At 47.3% G+C, this 20,749-nt stretch overlaps 1 protein-coding gene across 1 annotated transcript in view; it reads right to left on the bottom strand.

Annotated features, from left to right (window-relative positions):
* Positions 1-20,749, bottom strand: part of LOC309590352 (unconventional myosin-X-like) — a gene marked incomplete at its 5' end in the record, with an annotated part of 96,801 nt that overhangs the window by 57,743 nt on the left and 18,309 nt on the right. The window contains 9 exons of the mRNA XM_082311471.1: positions 426-544; positions 1,399-1,528; positions 2,907-3,010; positions 4,625-4,709; positions 5,359-5,372; positions 6,729-6,853; positions 12,128-12,262; positions 12,508-12,695; positions 16,990-17,148. Coding sequence (XP_082167597.1) covers positions 426-544; positions 1,399-1,528; positions 2,907-3,010; positions 4,625-4,709; positions 5,359-5,372; positions 6,729-6,853; positions 12,128-12,262; positions 12,508-12,695; positions 16,990-17,148 — 1,059 coding nt within the window. The remainder of the gene's footprint in view (positions 1-425; positions 545-1,398; positions 1,529-2,906; positions 3,011-4,624; positions 4,710-5,358; positions 5,373-6,728; positions 6,854-12,127; positions 12,263-12,507; positions 12,696-16,989; positions 17,149-20,749) is intronic.

Below are 20,749 nucleotides of genomic sequence, written 5' to 3' on the forward strand. Positions count from 1 at the left end.
ACTGTGGGGTAACAACCTACCATCTGCCAGATGTTTTGCAGTAACTGCGTGCAAGCTTTTATCTTGAGTAAATGCAGCGTAACCTGGGAGTTCTGCAAGGTAAAAACATGCACACATGCAATTACCACAAAGCATCTGATGTACCTTCTGCATGACAAGAGCATGACCAGTTCCTGGTGAGTGAAAGGTGACTTAAAACCAGTATTGTGCATTGCCATTTGCAAGTGAACTCCCCTGCAAAGCCTAAAGAGTAGAGGCAACATTGGGACCTGAACTACCAGTAAGGGCAAATTACTTGAGGACACAGCTGAGCCCCTACGGGGTATAAAAGGAAACTCTAAACTTGAATAGATGATACAAGAGGGATACAGAGGGCCTGGAAATGCAGAAGTGGCAGAAGCAGTAGCATACACTAGGACACTTACCTGCTCCACAGTGAGAGGGGAGCTGATCTCTTCCCCACGCAGAATCATGGACCTCTGCGTCAGGACTTCGGAAAGCTGGAAGGCGTCTAAGCCCAGGAGGTCACTGGCAATGTTCAGCACTAATAACAAAGGAGGACACACGTTTTTCTCCTGCATGGATCCCCATCACTCATGGGGGATCTGTATTCTGCAGCTCAGTGAGGAAATCCGAGGGACTCCTACAAGGCAAGTGGGTAAGCCCCAGCACAAAGCACACTCCCCTTTTCTTAATTCTCTTTGGCATACCCAAAGCTGTAAGCTCACATAGCCAGTCTAAGGCAGGGTCAGCAGCCATTATGGGCCACAGTCAGACACTTACATAAGTCAGCCTTTCTGCTGACAACAGGAAGAGCAAACCATTGTATAAAGCTTAGCACCAGCAAAATATTTATTGCATGAGAAGATATGTTTTCCTAAAGGCACAATAGTGCAGTCTGAGCGTGGGATTGCTAAACTTGGATGTCAAGAAGAGAAGCAATTAACTTAAGACTTGAAGCACTTGCAATATATATTTATTGCTTCTGTCTTTACCAGACCAGCTCAGATTGGATAACTGTAACAGAGTGCACACTAGCAGATGCTTCAAAGCAAGATGTGGAAAAGTCTGTAACAGACCACTTTTATCTCAAACGCCTCCCTGTTCCTATTTCTTCCTGCTCCTTCAACACAAAGCAGAAACTCTGAGACTGTGGACTCAGTCTGAGAGTATCCGGGAGAACAAACGGATCACAGGGCCACAGCCCAACTAAATCATACCAGTGCTCTGGAGCCATGCATCCTGTGGCAATGCTTTTGCAGGGTTAAACTGCAGGGAATCTGCTGGCAAAGGCACTGCAGACCAGCATAGCAGAAGGAGAAAGGACAATGGAGTGAGCTTTGTTGGGGACCTTATGGGGCTTTGCATGGTCTACCAAGTTGCTAGGGTCCCACTTACCCGCTTTCGTTGTGACCTGCGCCCCGCCAGCTGTCATGAATTCAACGTTTCCCAGATGAAGTGTGCCAGAAAGAAGTTTGAAGATGTCTCTGATTTCCTCAGTGCTGAAGTCCACCACCTTCATGGCAGTCTATGCAAAACCATACAGCTAATGTTGGCTGTACATACAGCCACAGTACAATGCAACCACCACACTCAGGCCCAGCCCATATAAGATGTAAAACTCAGAATTATAGTCATCATGAATCAAAGTGAAACTGGGGATGGCACAGCCCCTCTCTAAGCTATACATCTGTCAATGATCTTCACTGTCTCCCATTCTCTCCTTCATTTACCCTATCCCCATCTAAGGCAGGTGGGCATTTGCCCTATCCCCAAGTTGGACTTTGCTGCTGCCATTGCCTGTCATGGGAAGAACACGTTTGTCTGTGCCTGTGTGAGAAAATCCTTCCCTGAACACTGGCCGTACAGGTTACACACATCACTGGACTGCTTCCACATCTACCTTATTGTCTTCCCTGAAGAACAGATCCGTATAATTTACTTAGTTTACTCTGATCCATATAACCCCCTTAATTTAGTCTAGCTTAGAGAAGTAAAGATTTATGCAGCAATGTTTAAATCCAGGCCTTCAGCATTACCTACTAAAAGGTTAGAAACAGGTTACCAGATAACGGGGAAGTACGGCACATTCCCTCTGTCTTAGTGCACGCATGTGAGCCAGGGTTCTTGGGGCGTAAATTGACTTTGAGAGGTGGGACCCAGTTTTCATGCATTCGCCCTGTCAGTGGGGCACTCCAGGGTTCTAGTTCCCTTTGTTCCTCCAGGCTTCTACTCAGCTGAAGTGTAAACACCATGTCACCATTGAAACCTCTGCTGTAGGGGAGACATCTCCCTCCCTTAAATCATACCTAAGCAGGAGCTATTGAAATCCTAAGCTGACTCCCCTCACCTTGCCTGTCTGGTTTCACCTACATTATTAAAGCCCTCAGGCTGACAACCACTTATCAAACAAAACATGAATTGCATATGCATCCTGCTAAACCCATAACCTCTGGTAAATTTACAGATGTCTATTGAAATCTGTGTGGTATTTCAGAATATGCCATTTGCACAGGTGATACAACTTTACCGGAACATTTCTGAAGAACACTACCCTCAGATCACACTGCTCCCCTTCTAATGGTCAATGTGAGGTTTTCTGCATCAGGCCAGCTAGAGGGCTCCCAGGAACCACTATGGGGTGGGGTTCATGATCCCCAAAGTCCCCATCATTCTAAATTATTATTCACCCTTGACTGTTTCCCAAATTCCCCCATTTCTGTACACTAAGAGCAATCTTCGAGCCTTGTTTTTACCGTAAACAGGTAGAGCTGAGTTTCAGACTCGTTGAAAACCAAATTTTGGCTTAGGGCAAATAAATTCTGCCTGTGAGATCTAGACCCTGCAGCACATTTAGCCCACGAGATTGTGCCCAGAAGTTCAGGAGGAGTTAGGACAGGACTCACCATGACCTTACTGAACATCTCTACGTCATTCAGGTTCTCATCAGTCACACAACCAGACTGGTTCAAGTAGCGATAAGTCTCTGGCTCAGAGAGGGAGAGGCTCTCTGCAACAGAGGCAAAAGAATCAGGGAGGAGAAAGACAACAATTTATTTAGCAATCGGCCTTTTCATTCTTAGTCCCCCAAAACAGTATGCATGTTTACCATAGAAGACTTCATCTGAACAGATTCCATATCCCCCCAAAAGCCACACCTAGACAGTGAATGCACTGGGGAAGGGGAGGAGGAGGGTGTGCGGTAACAAAGCTTGCAGATGGTATGTAAAATGATTTTAGAACAGTCAAATCCCAAGCTGCAGAGTCGCAGAAGAATATTTCAATACTGAATTGACTCAGAAAAAAAAAAACCTAGAAAATGAAATTCAATCTCATAAAATGTACGGAAAAATAGTCTTAACTATACACATACAGTAATGACCTCTAAATTAGGTATCACAACTTGAGATAGAGTTCAGAGAGTCAGTAAGATTTCTGAAGACGTCATCTCAGTGCTGAGCAGCAGTCAAAAACTGAACACAGTTCAGTTCCTTCAGTTTTCGAAGGAACACAGAACTAAACATAAAACCAGAATTAAGTCTCTGTACATATCTGTAGCACAACCGTATCTTAAATACTATCTGAAGGTTTGAACCCCATTTCAAAAAGGATAGAGGAGAACTGAAAGATCTATGGAGAAAGGAGACAAGGATGATCAAGAGACAGAAACACATCACAGATGGGGGAAGTGAAGCAGCCTGGGACACCAGCTTGGAAAGGGATATGGGGAAGAATAGCAGAGATCTGCTGGAAACAATAACCTGTTTTCTGTGCTTTCCCTAAGTATTTGCTGATAACCACGGTCCCCACTATTTCCCTTTGCTTTAGATGGATCTCTGAATGGACCCACGTGGTCATCCCTGCATGAACTCCCTAGAACTGAAGCTCTACTTCCTTCCACGCTGTGTCAGGTCCAATTCTTCCAGCTGATTATTCTAGCACACACAAAACAAAAGCATAAAGAAGTTCCCCAGTCCCTCAAAACCAGAGTGCAACTGTAACATGTTCCTGCCCACCTATCTGAGCTCTTCAGCAAGACCATCGGTGCTCAGCAGTGCCGAGCGCAGGTACACACAAATGCTGCACTACAAAGAGGATTCTTCCACAGCCTGCAGCTGCCGCTTTCTCTGCATGCTCTCTTCCAGACCCACCTCTCTCTTCCCCATGTACCCTTTGTTCAGGTACTAGACATGTTTTTGCTCTAGTCCTGCCACTATATCACTGGTCTTTCTAATTCTTCTCTCTCCTATTATCTATACTGAACATTTATTGTAAAAGTATGTCTTTCAGTCCAACCTTTGAGCTCCTTGAACAGCTGAATCAAGACTCTACCATTCCTTTGCCACTAGCCAGTTTCATTACCTCATCTCTCTATGCCCCCTCTTCACTTTGCACAGACTTTTCCTCCAGCTCAGAATGCCTTAAGTGTCTTTTCTCATAGAGCATTTCTGTCATCCTCAGCCTCTTTCTCTCAACTCCCCTGTTTCCCACGAAATCACCGTATGGCCTTCAAGAAAAACTAATACATCAAGTACCTGAAATATCCGTGCTCTAGCTGACTTACACCTGCTTCACATGCTGGACTGGAAAGAGGACAGAGCCATATCCCAGAAAATGAAATTACCTTTCTCCTCCCCACTCACACCAGCTAGCAGAGCATAAAAGATGTGGTAATTCCTCTCTCCGGGGTTCTGGTGTACCACTCTGTTCTGAAACAAAGAATACAGGAGTAGCCAGTAGAACAGAGATCCCACTTTTGGTTGCAAAGACAAAGAGAAGACCAGGATACAGGTAAATCTCCAAGGCCAATGCACAAGAGGGGCTTCTTCCAGTTTAGTGATGGTGTTGTCTAAGCTTTACATCAAGACCTTGTCTTGGGTGGCTGTGCAACTGAGCACGTACAGACTTTGCTGAGCTCACTTAGAGACTGTGCACACAAACAAACTGAACCTTGTCAGTTCTGGCCCTGCTCCTCAGTGAGTTCCTGAGTCCAAAGTAAACTACATAAGAGCAGAGATGTCTGCATTTAGAGTTGTACCCCCATACTCCTCTCTATGGAACTGAGTTTCCAGGTATTTGTTCTCTCTCCCCTTCCCCTTGGTAAACAGCTTTTCCTTGGAGTCTCTCTGTAATGCACAGCATTTATCAAAGCCAGGAGAACAGGCTCTGATAGATATAGAACAATCATTGTTCCTCCACCATCCTCTTCTTCAGTTGGGACAGTCGCAGCTGTAACACCTAAAGAGTTAATGTCTATGTGCTGTGATGGAGGCAGCATCATCCGGTAGGAGGACTGGCACTGCCCCACCACACTATGAGGAGAGGGCTCACCCAGCAGTCAGTAGAGGTGATACCTACCTTTTCCAGCAAATCTGAACAGCATGTTAAGGAGAAAACATTCAAATGACATATGCACAGATCTCCTGACGACTGGCAAAGAATCTTCTAGACACATTGGGATGAACCCTGTAACAAGCAACAAATCATTAAATAACTGACGCTTTGGAAAGTGGACAAAGAGTGGTCCCAAAAATCATCTCAGATCCTCCTCTCTACTCCTTGTCCAGGGAGGTATTATGTGCTAAAGAGATATTTAAAAGGGCAGGGTCAGAAAGAGCGTAGGACCTGCACAATGACGAGGTAACCTAACAAAGGATGAACCACATTAGGGACACCTAGAGAGATTAGAGAGGCCACTCTAATCTGAAAGTATGTATTGTACACAGCAAGTCTTGCATCAGTTCTCACTGCTTCTGCAAGACATCGCTATCTTCTATCTACCGACAGCACCAAGAGCAGAGACTAAACAATCCAAGCCTGTTATTTACAACAGTAGTAAATTCATCTGGCTGCTACTCCAGTGGAAATTGGTGTGGTTTGCAGTCATCAGCAGCTTTGAATATCAACATCAAGAAATGTAGCCAGGGCAGCTTTAGCTGCCTCATGTAGACAAAAGATATGTTAAAGCCTTTGGGAGAGGGGTACATAGGCATACAGGGAAAAAAGTGGTCATGGCACAACATAATTCGACTATGTCCAGTCTTCCCTGTCCTTGTTGTCACTGGAACAGGCTCCCCAGGGAAGTGGTCACAGCACCAAGCCTGTTAAGAGTGCAAGGAGCGTCTGGACGACGCTCTTAGTCATATGATTTAGTTTTAGGTAGTCCTGCGAGGAGCAGGGAGCTGGGCTTGATGATCCTTATGGGTCCCTTCCAACTTGAGATATTCTATGACTCTGGTTCTAAGGTCCACTGGAGATGGGCGGCCCAAAACAGGGAGTCATAATTGGCCGTCTAAATTCCTGTTCTCCTCTGCATCCAAATCTTGTGCAGAATATATTGATTCTTAACTTGATCTCACTTTTCTAAATCATTAATTCATTGGCAGAGCTAACATAAGGGAACAATCTTATGGGCAAAACAGGATGCAATCAACATGAGGGATCTTCCTAGGCAGCAAGTTCTAGGGATTTAAGTATCAAGTGTTGTGATTGCCAAAGCGAAAAGTCAAACTATGTCCCTACCTAATGTAGTACCTAGACAGAACGTTTCCAGAGTTAGGTGCTGCAGAGCCACAAAACAAACACTTCTTCCCTCTGTAAGTTGCAAATTTGCCCACAGTTATAAACTGGCTTTGAGAAACAGAGATGAGGGATTTCCTGACCCGCTCTGAGCTCCTCCTCATCTCCATTCACTCCATCCGTTTCTGGTCCACTGAAGCAAAGGATACAATCAGTTACTCGGCCTCCCTGGATGTGTCCATGTTGAGAGAAGTGCAGCTGGATGAACTTCCCAAAGCGGCTGGAGTTGTTGTTATAAACTGTCTTGGCATTTCCAAACGCCTCCAGAATGGGGCTGCAGAAACAAGGCAATGAAGATATGATTGGTGATGGGATACCATTAAAACAAAGCATGTGCCCAGCCTTTTGCCATTTGCACAGCGTGCACTGCCATGTGAGGTTTATTTGTTACAGCACCAGACTGGACAAGCAGGAAGAGCTCAAGGGCAAGGAAGGATGGCAAGATCAATATAACACACTGCTAGATAAATTTTAAACCTTTGGGATTGGAGTTAACTAAATCAGTCCCCATCAGTATGGGCAGCTGGCGTTCACGCTGTCGAGGGCATTCCCCACCAATGTGGCTTCAGGAAATGAAAGGTGGCAAGACCCAGCCAGGATGTGTGCTTAACACAGCAGCATCCCGTGAAATGGGTTGGGTTTTTTTTCAGGATTTTCAGAAGCATCAGACATATAGGGCACACAGTCTGTAGCTTTAAACCACGTACTTCTTTGTTTCTGTTTGTATCTTTGAAAGAGAAGACAGTATAAGCCATCTCTTAAAACTACAGGTAAACATTTTCAAACTAACAAACATACATAGTACTAAACTGATTTGTTTGGTACTGAAATTTGATACGGGAACACACAAACCCTTGTTGTTACTTAAATCTTGCTTAGGCTGATACAAGCCACATGGTTTCCAAGCAGAGGGAATATACACACATTATAGATTTGAAAACTTCATTCTAAGAGAGCGACATCATCCACTTCAGGAAAAAAAAAGTTGCCAAAAAAAAAAAAAAAAATCTATCACCAAACTTCGGATGGGTGATGAATTAAGAATTTTGTCCCCTGGTGTCGTGGTTTAACCACAGCTGGCAACTAAACACCAGACAGCCACTTGCTCACTCCCCCCAGTGGGATGGGGGAAGAGAACCAGAAGAGTATCGTGGGTTGACATAAAGACAGTTTAATAGGAAAAGCAAAAGCCGCACACGCAAGCAAAGCAAAGCAAGGAATTCATTCACTGCTCCCCATCGGCAGGCAGGTGTTCAGCCATCCCCAGGACAGCAGGGCTCCATCACGCACAATGGTTACTTGGGAAGACAAACGCAATAACTCCGAACATCCCCCCCTTCCTTCTTCTTCCCCCAGCTTTATATGCTGAGCATGATGTCATATGGTGTGGAATAGCCCTTGGATCAGCTGGGGTCAGCTGTCCCGGCTGTGCCGCCTCCCAGCTTCTTGCGCACCCCCAGCTACTCGCTGGTGGGGTGGGGTGAGAAGCAGAAAAGGCCTTGACTCTGTGTAAGCACTGCTCAGCAAAAACTAAAACATCCCTGTATTATCAACACTGTTTTCAGCACAAATCCAAAACATAGCCCCATACTAGCTACTGTGAAGAAAATTAACTCTACCCCAGCCCAAACCAGCATACCTGGTTACCTTCCTGTCTTCGGGAGGTTCATACAACAAGGAAAATAGTGAGTTAAAATGCAGCTTGGTTCTTGCTCCACAGAATAGTACAAGGGAAAAGCCTAAACCATTCAAACTGACACACTGATTCCAGGATTAAAATATTCATTTTTGCAATGTAGCCAATTCTAAAGTAATCTGAAGGCCTGACAAGCAAGGAGTCACGGAAACACTACAAGAACAGCCTGCAGGCAATCATGTTTAATTCTGAAACATACATAGTTTTTAACAAAAGGTATTGCAGTTGCTACCTTGAGAAATACTGGCTTTTTAAACATCTCCATCAATCTACTGTGCGGTTCCACTTCAGACAGGGGCAGATACAGGATTATTCACAAGTTAATAACTATAACACAACAAATAATCACAACTACAGATATCGCTGGAGTTTGCTGAAAGCGTCAGGCCTTGCTAAGTGAGAGCTGTGGTTGTGGGAAAGGGTCAGCAACATTCAGGAAACTTCAGGCAGTATTTTCCTAGTTTATCTCTTGAAAATATCACTTTAAACAAACAAAAGCGTAGAAATGAAATTGCTCTGTTATAATACATTACAACCATAGAAAACCCAGTCACAGAAATCTGCGTGCACAGATCAGGAGGTAAGTTCCTTGCCCTGGAGAATGTGAACTCCGAGACCCACGCCTCTGAACAAGTACGTAAATAAGGACATTGCACAGGCGTATCCCACTGAGCACACCAACGCCATGAATCAACAAAAATTAATGGGGACAACCAGAAAAAGGGAGGACAGGGTTATGTTATATGACCCCCACAGTTGCAGTGAGAGTGCAGTAACCAGCCAGCCAATCTTTATGGCTCTAAATCATGTTAAGTTAGATAAGCAAAGCACAAGGAAGTATCTTTATAGTTTAGCTTGGCAATGGGCTCACGCACACGAGTGCAGAAGTCTTTCAGGGATGGGGTAGGAAAGAGGCACATGGGTGTCTGAGGCACATCACAGCGCGGTACTGGATGCAGCAGTGAACCGTGCGAGGCGGAGCGGCGCATCAGGAAGGTGATGCTGGCTGCTCGGCTGGATGTGGGCAGGGTGTGTTGCAGGATTCAAACCGATGGGAACCGGTTTCAACAGGGCAGCAGAAAGCGAAGCATGGATTTTAGAAATATTGCAACATATGCAGGTCCAGGATTCAGACACATAGCTAAGGACAAAAAAGAATATTCAAAGATTAGAGGGATGAATAACAGGAGAGGTGGCTATGCTGTCAGCAGTGTCACCCAACATGGAGAAGGGAGATTCAGAGTGAAGCAAGCAATAAAAAAAAGCTAAGAGGAAAGTTAGCAGAATTTTTAATGGACTGATGGATATTTTTAAGAAGGAAAACAGACCAAATTAACGGTGCCAAGGGAGTTTTCAGAGCCTGATTTCTGAGAAATACACCAAGCATGAATGTTACAACACACAAGCAAATGATAGAAAGCTAATGTAACACTTTGTTTATAATGCTGTCTGAAATGGAGAAAGAATCCAGCATTGTTCCTGGGTATGTGCTGGGATGCAAGAATGAAAATCCGCCATAAGCTAACCCAAGGAGGGCCACTGGCAGAGCAAGTGAAGCTGAATTGCAAACATATGAGATAGATAGACTTATTAGGAGTGGCAGCAGCTTCTGGGTCTGGGCCAGGCCCTCAGCTTCTCTTCTTCAGGGAAAAGGTGACAAACCAAGTTATTTTGCACTCGCATCACGGTAGCTCACGTAGCATTAGAGATGTACACAAAACGAGTCATGAGCTCTTACTCCACTTCACCTCACAGCTGTGGGATCTTGCAGACTCAGGAATCACCTACCTACCATCGTAAGCTTTCTGGATCACAGTCAAGTTACCACTTAGCCACCAAGTGGGCTTGAGCCTTCTAAGCCGCTTGCCTTAAAGCAGATTTTGCACATCTTGAGTCCTGACTGTATTGCACTTAAGAGCTTTTTCCAGTTTGCCAATGTCCCTGGTAAAATATGCACACCTGCACAGGATAAATCATCCAACAACAGCCTCTCAAGCACAGGGTCCAAAGGCAGCAACCCTTCTGCTCAATGCTGCTCTGCTTATAAGGATCCTAAAAACTGCAATGCTCTTGCAGCTGCCACGTTAGACACTGCATGTTTGCTTAGGCTATTTTCACCACAGCTACTGGTAACTTTTTTTTGCATCACCATCTTCCAGGAAACATTCCTTCTTTCTACTCTCTTGGCCCTGAAATATGCCACTTGCGTGAGAGTCAGTTTTACACAGATGGTTCGAAGGATTCCAGCTTATTACACAACTAGATCCTGTTGCAGACATCTGATTTACTCTTCTGGAGGTTTCTGCAGCTATCACAGGCTCAAACTGGGACCAACCTCCAGCCTCGCCCTTGACGGTACCGAACTGCAAGACCCCCAGCAAGGTCCTCCAGGCAGTCTTGCCTTGGGAAATTTTTGTTTAATTTTATTTATTGCTAATTAAGAGAAACTTCTGATTGTGGATTCAGGTGTTGAGAAAACAGACACTTAAGTAAACATCTTTCCTCCTTCTTCCCAAGGCTTACCTGACGTCAAACACCTATTGCTCCCCTTTCTTAGCCTCGGCTTCCATTTCTACCTCAGGTTACAACTAGTCCCTCGCAACTCCCCCCGCAAGGCAGCGGCAGCACAGGAGGCTGGGGTCCCACACATAACCGCTCCCTTCTGTCGCTCTTTGCTTCCTCGTTTTCTCTTCTGCTCTTTGCCTCTTACTGGTTTTCCTCAGCCGCACTTGGCTTCTTCAAGTTTTCCCGACGCTTTTTTTCCTTGGTGCCCCTGTTCCAGCATGGGTCACCCATGGGCCATGGTCCTGGGGCGGGCCATGGTCCCTCAGGGGCATCCCTGCCCTGGCATGGGTCACGGTCCCTTAGGGGTGTCAGGACCTCCTTTGGCATGAAGAGCCCCACAGAGCGCTCCTCCATCCCCTCATGGCTGCCGGTTTCCTTCCCAAAGGTGTTTGACCCGGCCGCCATGCACTTCCCTGCCTGCCTGATGCCTTCGCAAGGTTTTGGTGGGTGGTGGCTGTTCCCTGGTGCCTGCTCCAGCCGAGACCGGCTCTGACCGGCACAGGGCCTCCTCCCACACAGGCCCTGCTGCAGCCCCCCGGCAAACCTCCTCGCTCGTGCCCCTTACAGCTCCCACGCGTGTTTCTCCTTAAAATCACCTGCCTGGACAGCAAGAGAGCTGCCGGGCGGCCCACAGGACCTCCGAGGGCGAGACGTACCGGTGGTCTGAAACAAACGGAGGCCAGGGGAGAGCGGGTGCTACAGGAGGAGACCAGGAGTCAGAGAGTGATGGAGACTCACTGCGAGCACAGCCACAACTGAGAGCTGTGGGAGACGGGGACGACCTGGGACAGCCATCCCTGTGGCGGGGAGGGACGTCACCCACGTCCCCTCCAGCCACTGCCACGAGAGACGTGGGCCTGAGAGCTGGGAAGAGGCACAGCGCAGTGATGAGCGGGTGAGCTCAAGGGTGCAGCCGGGCGGACGTGGACGATGAATTACGGAAGGAAGGAGAAATCCCAGCCTTGGCTAGAGCGTTAATTCTCCGGCTGCCACAGGCACCCTGCACTGCTATTGGAAAGAAGCCCAATTGATCCACAAGCAGCTGGGAGAGCAGCCAGCGTGAGGTGTCCCGGCGAGACCGCGACCTCCGCGTTTCCCTGACGTGACACCATTCAGCTGCACGAGCATCGCTGCCCAGGCTCGGCTCCATCTGTGGCCCGGCTCAAGCGGCCACCGTGCAGAAGGCAGTGCCCCCGCCAAAGGCAGGCGGCCCCAGCACGCCGGCGTCCGCGGGCCTGCCGGGCCTCTGCGGGACAGGACACGCGGCACCCAGGGGGGTGACCGTACCTGCTTTCCAGGATGGCTTCTTCCACGCGAGTGCTCTTCTCAGACGCAGGGGCCCCGAGGGAGGTCTGGCTCATGGCTGACAGAAATTTCAGCAGCAACTTGGTGCTCTCAGTCTTTCCCGCTCCACTTTCTCCACTGTTAAAGAAAAGATATACGTTCCATTCACAAATCCAGGACAGACTGAGCTAATGACCGCCCCACCCGCAGCAGAGAAGCGATCTCCAGGAATAAACACATAGCATCTCCACTGAGGCAAGCAGGGGTCAGGCAAAGGGTAGGGTAGGATGGTGTGGATATTTAGGCAGCTGTCATTGCAAATGGAGCAGCAGGAGCAAGGTGTGTAATGCAGTCAGGGAGTAGCCGGTTCTCCCATTTCTAACCTTATCAGAACACACTGGCTGTCATGACGCTTCCACAAGCAGCAGTAGCACTCATTAGCGGTGGCGAAGATATGGGGAGGCAGCTCACCCAGGCGGTGCTGTCTGTACAGGTCTATGGCATCCACACTGTACAGACCAGGGATGGGTTTGTAGGGATTTACTGATGCCAAGATGGAACCAATGTTTGTCTAGGGGGAGAAAACAAAACACATCAAGGAAATAAAGCTCCTGAAAAAAAAAATCATGACAAATCCGAACCCTGAAATAACTCATGGTGAAGGGAGAAAGTCTAAATAAGGAAGCTGGGCTTCAGCAGAGAGCTCCTCCATTTGGCAAAGAATGTCAAACCCCAGGACAGAGGCCGCACAACTGGGTATGGATGGGGCAGTCTCAATTTCACTGCTTTACAATAAAATGTTCTTAGTCTGTTGTCTTTGCTAAATTAAGCTTACACAATTTAAAAACATGAAGCCATCTTCATATCCAGCTACCTTGCACTGTGCTTGAAGCTGAAAAGCAGAGCCGGGACTGAAGGAGTGTCAGGACAGTGCCCCTATCCACAGTCTTAAGTGGAGGGGGCTTAGCAGGGTTCAAGCACCTCCTGAACAAAAAGGTGGGACGCAGAGACACACACGCACGCACACACGTGTGCAAAGAGCCACTAAAGCGCATCGGTTTTCTGCTGAAAAATGCTGTTTGGAGCAGCTTAAATCATTTGGTAAGCCAAATCAAAATTGACAGCTGAAGATGAAGCTCAGGATTTCAAGTCAAAACATTTCTACATTTTCTAAACATTTTATTTTGAAAATATTTATTTTTAAAATCTCACAGTTCAGGAAAAGAATTAGTAAGGTTTAAAATAAAATACCCAAAGCCTAATATTGAATTTCAAACATATTCTTTTGTGAAGTCAGAAGGAAATGCATTTTGTTTTTTGGGGCATGACTTTTTCGGTTCAGCCAACCAGCTCAAATCCAGTTATTCTCAGAGCTGCAGTTCAGAGCAATGGTGCCACCTCTCTCCTAACAATGGCTTTGTAATACGGTCAACATCCAGCTTAAATCCTACTGCTGGTGCGGTAGCCTCCTTCACAGGGACATCTTGGGCTGCTCGACTCCAGGAACACCCATTCTCAGCAGGGGTGACGGAGGAGACACTTAGATTGCCGCAGGAGGTGCCAGGCTTTGTGGCCAGGGACAACATCTAGTACTACTTCCAAACCATGAATTACGAGTCACCACATACATATACAAAGATTTGCATGCACCCATTGGAGAAGCTGTAAACGAAACACTCGATGACAAGAAAGACGCATGCTTTCTCCCTGCCAAATGAAATCTGGGGCCATACTGCAATGCCGAGCCCTGAAGCCAGAAGCCAGACTAAGATGCTGTAGTCACCAAAATATCTAAGACTCTTTTATTAAAGCAGCAGTCGCAGATCATCAGGGGGGAAAAAAACCCATCACCTAGGCCTAATTGCATTATTGGTATGAACAGGCTAGCATGGAACAAGTCCTGAGGACCCTCTGACATGGACCTTTGTGGGCAGAAATATAATTCATTGGTGATGAAAGCAATAAGCAAGCAGATGATCTTTGGCAAGACAGGTGGGAGGAAATGGGAAAGCACTGAGAGAGAAAACATGGATCGGGAAAAAGCACTGTACAACCAGCTGAGCAACAGACATTGTCCAGAGACTGCCAGAGAGAGATGTCCATCCTAACACTTCTCCCAGACCTTCACAGCATTTTTTTCCTCTCGGATGTTTCATTTTGCATTTCCCACTCTAGTTTCAGCCCTCCCAAGGAACTGAGCTCCTGCCGCAGCCCCTTCTAGAACTTCTTCCAGTACAGCCATCTCTTTCAAAGGTGTTTCTAGGAAACTTTTCCATCTCCCAGCTGCAGTCTCCTCATCACCTGCAGTACCTTATAGACAATTTCTATCCACAATTTTTAATAGCAGTAGCATTTGTGCACCAACCATGTACATACCAGCCACTCTATTAGCAAGGAGTGACCGTCCCCAGAGAACTCTGGAGAGCACAACAAGCCACATGTGGCATGTCTACTTCTCAAGACAATAGACCCTACTTGGGTGGTTAGGCATGGCAGAGCTAGGGACAGCACAGAACGTGGCAGTACAGCCCCTGGCTCATTTATACATCACTCACATTATGTTGGGTCTACTTTTATTAAGGGATACGGGAATTGCAGGAATGAAGGGGGAAGACACACTCTTAAATGCTGCAGGCTGTTGGTGTGCTCACATAATTTCCGTAAACAGTTTGGTAGAGCTTGAATAGTGTTTCTTTGGAAAACAAAAGGTACTGTTAAGATTGTCACTATTCCTGTAGCACGTTAATTAGGGGTTACACATCGGTATTGCTGCCTATACTCCCTGACCAGAAAGGATCCCCTTTAGGAGCTCATGGTAGGATGCCTCCAGGCATACAGCTCAGAACTGCACTGCCCTTTTTCACAGCAGTTGTCCACTTCATGTTCTCCGTTCTCCATACCCTCATTATTTTTATTATTATTTATTTATTATTATTATTTGTAATATTAGTTACCAGTATTCCGAGTTACCCATTCCTTCAGGTGAATTTGTTTCCCAGAAAATGATGATATTTCTCACCTGTTTCTGATCTCTCTGATTTCCTTCCAAATATTTCTGGCCCTGACTGATAGGCATAACTGCTCTCAGTACAGCTTCATCTGCAACCTCAGCTTACTATGCTCTCCCTGTGGAGACCACAGAGAATGATGTTAAATGAACTCAACCCCTGCAACATTCATGGTATTCACAGATCTCTGCAAGTCATTAGGTGGCACTACAGCCGACATTCTCAATTTCTGCTTAACTGAAAACTATACGCAGCAGGGCTACGGCAAAAACTAGTAGTTAATGATAAGGTAACTGCAATATTAATGTCTGCACTGCAGAAATGCAAAACAGCACTTATCCAGTTTGGTGTCCCCCAGGTCAGACATTGCACAAACATATACCCAGATACAGTCCCAGTCAAGAAGGGGCTTACAATCCTTCACTGAGGGTTTCTTCCCAGTGCTCAGCATATTACAGAAGTCAGGCCCCTTCATAAATCTCCCAGAAATTCAGATCTGAGGTGCACGGCTGACATTCGTGCACCACGCACAGGCAAAAAAATTACATCATATTTAAACTTTCAGTACCTTTACACATGGATGGAGAAGCCACAGAACTAGTGCTAAAGAGAAGGAATGACCTATCAGAGCCAGAGGAAAGGCTTAAGGAGGTGCAGCTGCCGTGACACTGCCACAGTGCTGGTGTTGTGGCATTTCTGGTGCAAGGCACAGACTGAAAAGGGAGAGAATCCTGCCTCTCATTTCAAAGTGTGAGGAAGAGGAAACAGGAGGAATATACCCAAATGGGCAAGGAGCTGCACAAACACATAGCACGCGTCCAACACAGGTCAGGAAGAGCAGCAAGGACAAGGGCCATCGAAAGAGTGCGTGCACGTGGGTACTGCCACAGGGTCACAAGGCTATGGTGACAGGCAACAGGCGAGGGGGTCTACAGCAACAAAAAAGAGAATTTGCGGTCTCCTCTGCATGGCGGTGCAGGAGACGGTTCAGAAATGGGGTCACTTTATTGATCATTTCCTGGAATACAGGTGCATATGGTTTGGTTGCCTTGGTAACAGTTGCTACGCAACACAGATAGAGATTTACATTTTTCTTGTCATAATCTGAAAAACTCAGGGTGCACATAGCATGGACGAGCAAGGTAAGGGTAGAGCAAGGTAAGGCAGTCTTTGTAATACATCCTCCTAGTCCTCTCCAAGTCTCCGCGGGGCACGCTGCCATCCCAGCGCTCCGGGGATGCCTCATCCCAGGTGTGCTTTCCTTCACAAGTCCCTTTCCTGACGCTTGCCTCCTTCCTGAGGGCCCCGAGAGGGAAATCAGGAGATGCTTTGAGTATTCATCTGTGCAAGGAGAGCAAAGCAACTCAAAAAAGGCACAGCAGCATGTAAAAGCAGAAGAATTAGGCAACGGGTTTGCTTTCCTAGCTTTGTCAAGCAGTAGCTTTATCTGGATCACCAGGGATACTTAGCAACAACCTGTGTACACTGCACTTTCCAGTCTGCTTGGCCATATAAACCTCTGAACAGCAGTAACGGGGAATCTGGGAAACGTGAATGCCAGCTTGTAAAACACGGATGGTCATGGAGGATACAGAGCTGCCCAATTACCACAAAGCCTAGAGGTGAATGTTCATGTTTTGGAAGTTCTTCTGTAGATGCAAAGAGGCCCCTCTGGTAGGGGGAGGATCTCACAGGGCTGATGGAGCTGGCAAGGCAGCAAAAACCTCCCTTTTTATCCACATGAAACGATGCTCAGGAAACAAGGCTAAAAATCAGTATTTCACATGCAAAGTGGCAGCCCCAAAGCTAAAGAAAAATCATTAGCCAAAAGGGATGTGGCCCAGCTTGAGCACTTACGTAGATGTTACCCTGTTGGTAGCGCTGGTGCAGGTTAAGCAGGATGGCAGCTTCATGCAGATCTCCCAGCATGGACATGTCTTCTACCCCATCAACGCTGGTCTGGTGCATGGGCAAGACCTTGTCTCTGGAAAGGGAGGCCTTGGGGTACTGGAATACCTGGAAGAATGGGGAGAAGGACAAATAAGCGCATGACACCTGGGCACGTGGTCTGATTTTCTACCAGAAACATGCCCTTTTCCACAGCTTTATACTGCAGCACTGGAAAAGGAAATGAATAAGGCACAGATCCGCTCCCTATTTTTATAGTTGCTCCTCTGTTCCTGTTCCTACCTATTTGAGCTCTCTGGCCCGAAACCATACAGCACACTCCCTTCCTTTGCTACTGAGTCACTCTCTCACCTTCACTACTGACAGGGACAGATCAATGCAAGGTTACTTGGTTGTTACTGAAGTGCCCTTAGCAGGAGCAGGGCACCAGCCTCCAGGTACGCCAGGCCAGACAGGTATTACACACTGCACTCGTGACTGTGAATAATGCTGGCAGCTGCTCCCAAGAAACCAGGAACGGTCTTTCACAAAAACACAGGTGGGATCGTATCTCCGAGTGTGGGGAGGTTGAGGCAAAGTTTATTCGCATTCCAGGTTTGGCCCTGCACTCTCCATAGGAGCAGCCAGAGAGTGTCTGGGAGAGGCTGTCATGTCAAGAGCAAAGGAAAGAAAAGCAGATAAGAAGCCAAACAAAGTAGTGACACCCTGGGTGCATGCTGGCATGTACGTACATGATGCAGCTTTCAAAGTGTTTGTACAGTGATAGCTATTAACTTCTATCACTGCTCTGGGAAGTGCCCACTTCTCTCTCTATGCAATTGCACTCTTCTTGCCTCAATTGCTGCATCCTTCTTCCTGCTAGAGCTTCCTCCTCCTCCTCAATAACCCACACTTCAGCTATCGGGTCATCTTCTTCACCCCCTTTCAACACAGCTGAGATTATGTGACTGTTCCCCTCCACCATAGCCACATCCCAGCCCTCCTTTCCTCCTCCTCAAGCACGATGCTGGCATTTCACAAAAGTTATTTCAGTTGCTTCCCACTCTTGGATTCAACCGTGTGCCATATCCCAAGCTGTGCTAGATGGTAAGACCCAAGACAGATGGGGGACTTCATACAGGCAGCCTGGAGAAGCAAACTGGCCCGCAGTAACCCATCCAAGGAAACCTGGGCTTTTCCTTCTCTTCCAGGACTCTGGTCTCTACCTCATTTCCATTCCTGCTTCTCAGCCCTCCCAGGTGCCACCAAGAAACTGACTGACCCCACAGAGAATGAGCCCACGATGTATATAGCGTTGATCTAGCTGTTTTCTCCTGCCTGCTTTCCTGGAGTCCCCAGGCTGCCGTAACTGCGAGGGAGAGGCCAGCCATGCTGAAGACAGAAGGAGGTCACCCTGCCCCCTCCGGCGAGCCACCCTCGCGAGTCCCCGCGGGGCGCTCGCTGCCGCAGCGCGTCGCAGGCGCCCAGCCAGCGCCCCTTCGCAGCTCCCAGCCTGCACCCGCGCCACTGTGGGAAAGGAATGACCTGGCGCAGGATCCCTTCACAAGACCCCCACGATGCCTGCAAAGGCGTGCACAATGGAAGCAACAGCTCTGTTCCTGGAAGGAGCTGGGGAGGAGAAGCAGGCTCATTTTCCCAGATGTGTTTGCCCCAGGTCTGCCCAGTCACACCTAATGTGACAAGGACTCGGTCTCTTCCACTGGGAGGCTGCCCTGCAGCCTGATTTTCTCACCAGCCGAGGGTCTTTCAAAAATACATAGTTCACATTCATGAACAGTCCCATCCAGCACACAGGCTCTCTCCAGGCCTCCCTGATCTTCTCTGCACCACTTCTGCAGCTGGATATCAGAGAGGTAGGACTCTGCCAGCAGCAGGACCCCCACTCTGCAAGCATGGACCAAAAAAAACCACATAACATTTTGGGTTTTTTTTTTTTTTCTTCTTCTTCAGAGCAGAGGCCTCAGGCACTTCCACAACAGAGGGAGCAGGAAGGGAGAATGGGACAACTAAATTCACGGGAGAGTGCAAGCTGCAAATGCACAACATGAGCTGGACTCTGTCAGGAGCAAAACCACTACAGCACTTTCAAACCATGAGGCAGCAAACCACCCTAGCTCTCTTTTCTCTGCTGACTTGGACAACTTTTGGAAGGGGACAAGTCCAAAATGGTATGACGTGATCTTTCCTTACATCTGCCTGGCACTTACTCATTTACCACTGCATTGTCAGCACTTGTGGCCATTTAGGCCAAAAGAGAACCATCAAGAAAATGCCTAGGGAAAAAGCTCAGTGGACAAGCGTCCTAAAAGATACCAGGCAGTTGGCAGCACCTGTGCCAAGAGGCTGCTATACATGAAAAATAACTGTGATGGGTCAGAGCTTGTATACTTGCTCTTGCAGACAACACAGGAGAAAATGGGACCCTGAAGAGCAACAGGGGGCCTAAATGCAAGAGTAAATTATTAGTAAATTATTAGCATAGGAGCACATGTAGCATAGGAGAGAGGTTTCAGGCCTTCCCTGGCACTGGAAGAGAGTTGGCTTTTAATCTGTCCTCTGCCCTCTAGGGTAGACACGAGTTTCTAGTCTCTGTATCACCAACAGGCTGCAGGGCTCATCCATGGTCCCGCAGACAGACATGGGCTTTTTTGTTCCCAAGATTGTGTCAAAGGGCCTTTCCCTGAGGAGCTCTGAGGTTTGAGATACAAACACGACCCAGACATGATGACCTCCACTTGCAAGGTGCTGCACTGATCCAGGCCCTTTCCCACCTCCAGCCACCCCAGTAAAGAGGCTCTTGTTACCCCACTGCTCGCTTCTGGACCCCTCCAGCAATCTGCCAGGAGAGCAGTTTGGAGGAACATCCTCCCCACCATCCTGCACCAGGTGAGGTGAGCCAGGCTGGCTTCAGCAGCTAGCACTACTGAGCTGAATACGATGGCTGATTTTGCCTGAAGCAAGTGAGAACACAAACCGATCACGCAGCAGAGCTGCCTCTGGAATACCTCTTTTCCAACAAGTTAATACTTAACCAGAAAGTTATAGGCATTAATAAGCAGATCTTTATTATTTGGGAAGAAAAACTATCAACTTTTAGTCTAACTACAACCAAGCCATCAAATACCACACAGGTACCTCAAAACACAGCCAATGATTTCTACTTTCTCCCCAGTGATTAACTGATTGTCTCAGATTTAGCCCACAGTCAGGACAAAATGAGCAGGACCCTCTATAAGCCCCTGCAATGGTCAGGAATAAAGCAAAACCTGACCGGCAGACAAGCCAAGATGAGGATTGCCAACGAAGCCAGACTGAGCAGGGGAGAAATGATTCCTCCTCAACCTCAAATCTATCCATTAGTGCAACCCTGAGCACGGGAGCAAAGCTCCCACTCAGCATCTAAGTTATGTTTATCCATAAAGCATTTGCCTGGTCTGTCTGGACTGTGGTTTCCAGTCTTGTGTTTCACGTCGGCTCCTCCTTTCCTCCCAGGAAGTCACATTTCTGATGGATTTGTTGCTTGAGGTGTTTTTAAGGAAGTGAAAACAAATGGCAAAAGGCCTGAAGCATAAGACCGGGCTTCTTACCTCAGAGCTGCAGGGATGCTGGGCCACAGAAAACATGAGGATACTAGATTTAGGGATCCTAATATCAGAGGGATCGACTGAACCATCCAGCCCAACGTAAAATGAAGATGTTTTCGCCTGAG

This window comes from Platalea leucorodia (genome assembly GCF_965183815.1).
Source record: "Platalea leucorodia genome assembly, chromosome: 5".
Classification (NCBI taxonomy): domain Eukaryota; kingdom Metazoa; phylum Chordata; class Aves; order Pelecaniformes; family Threskiornithidae; genus Platalea; species Platalea leucorodia.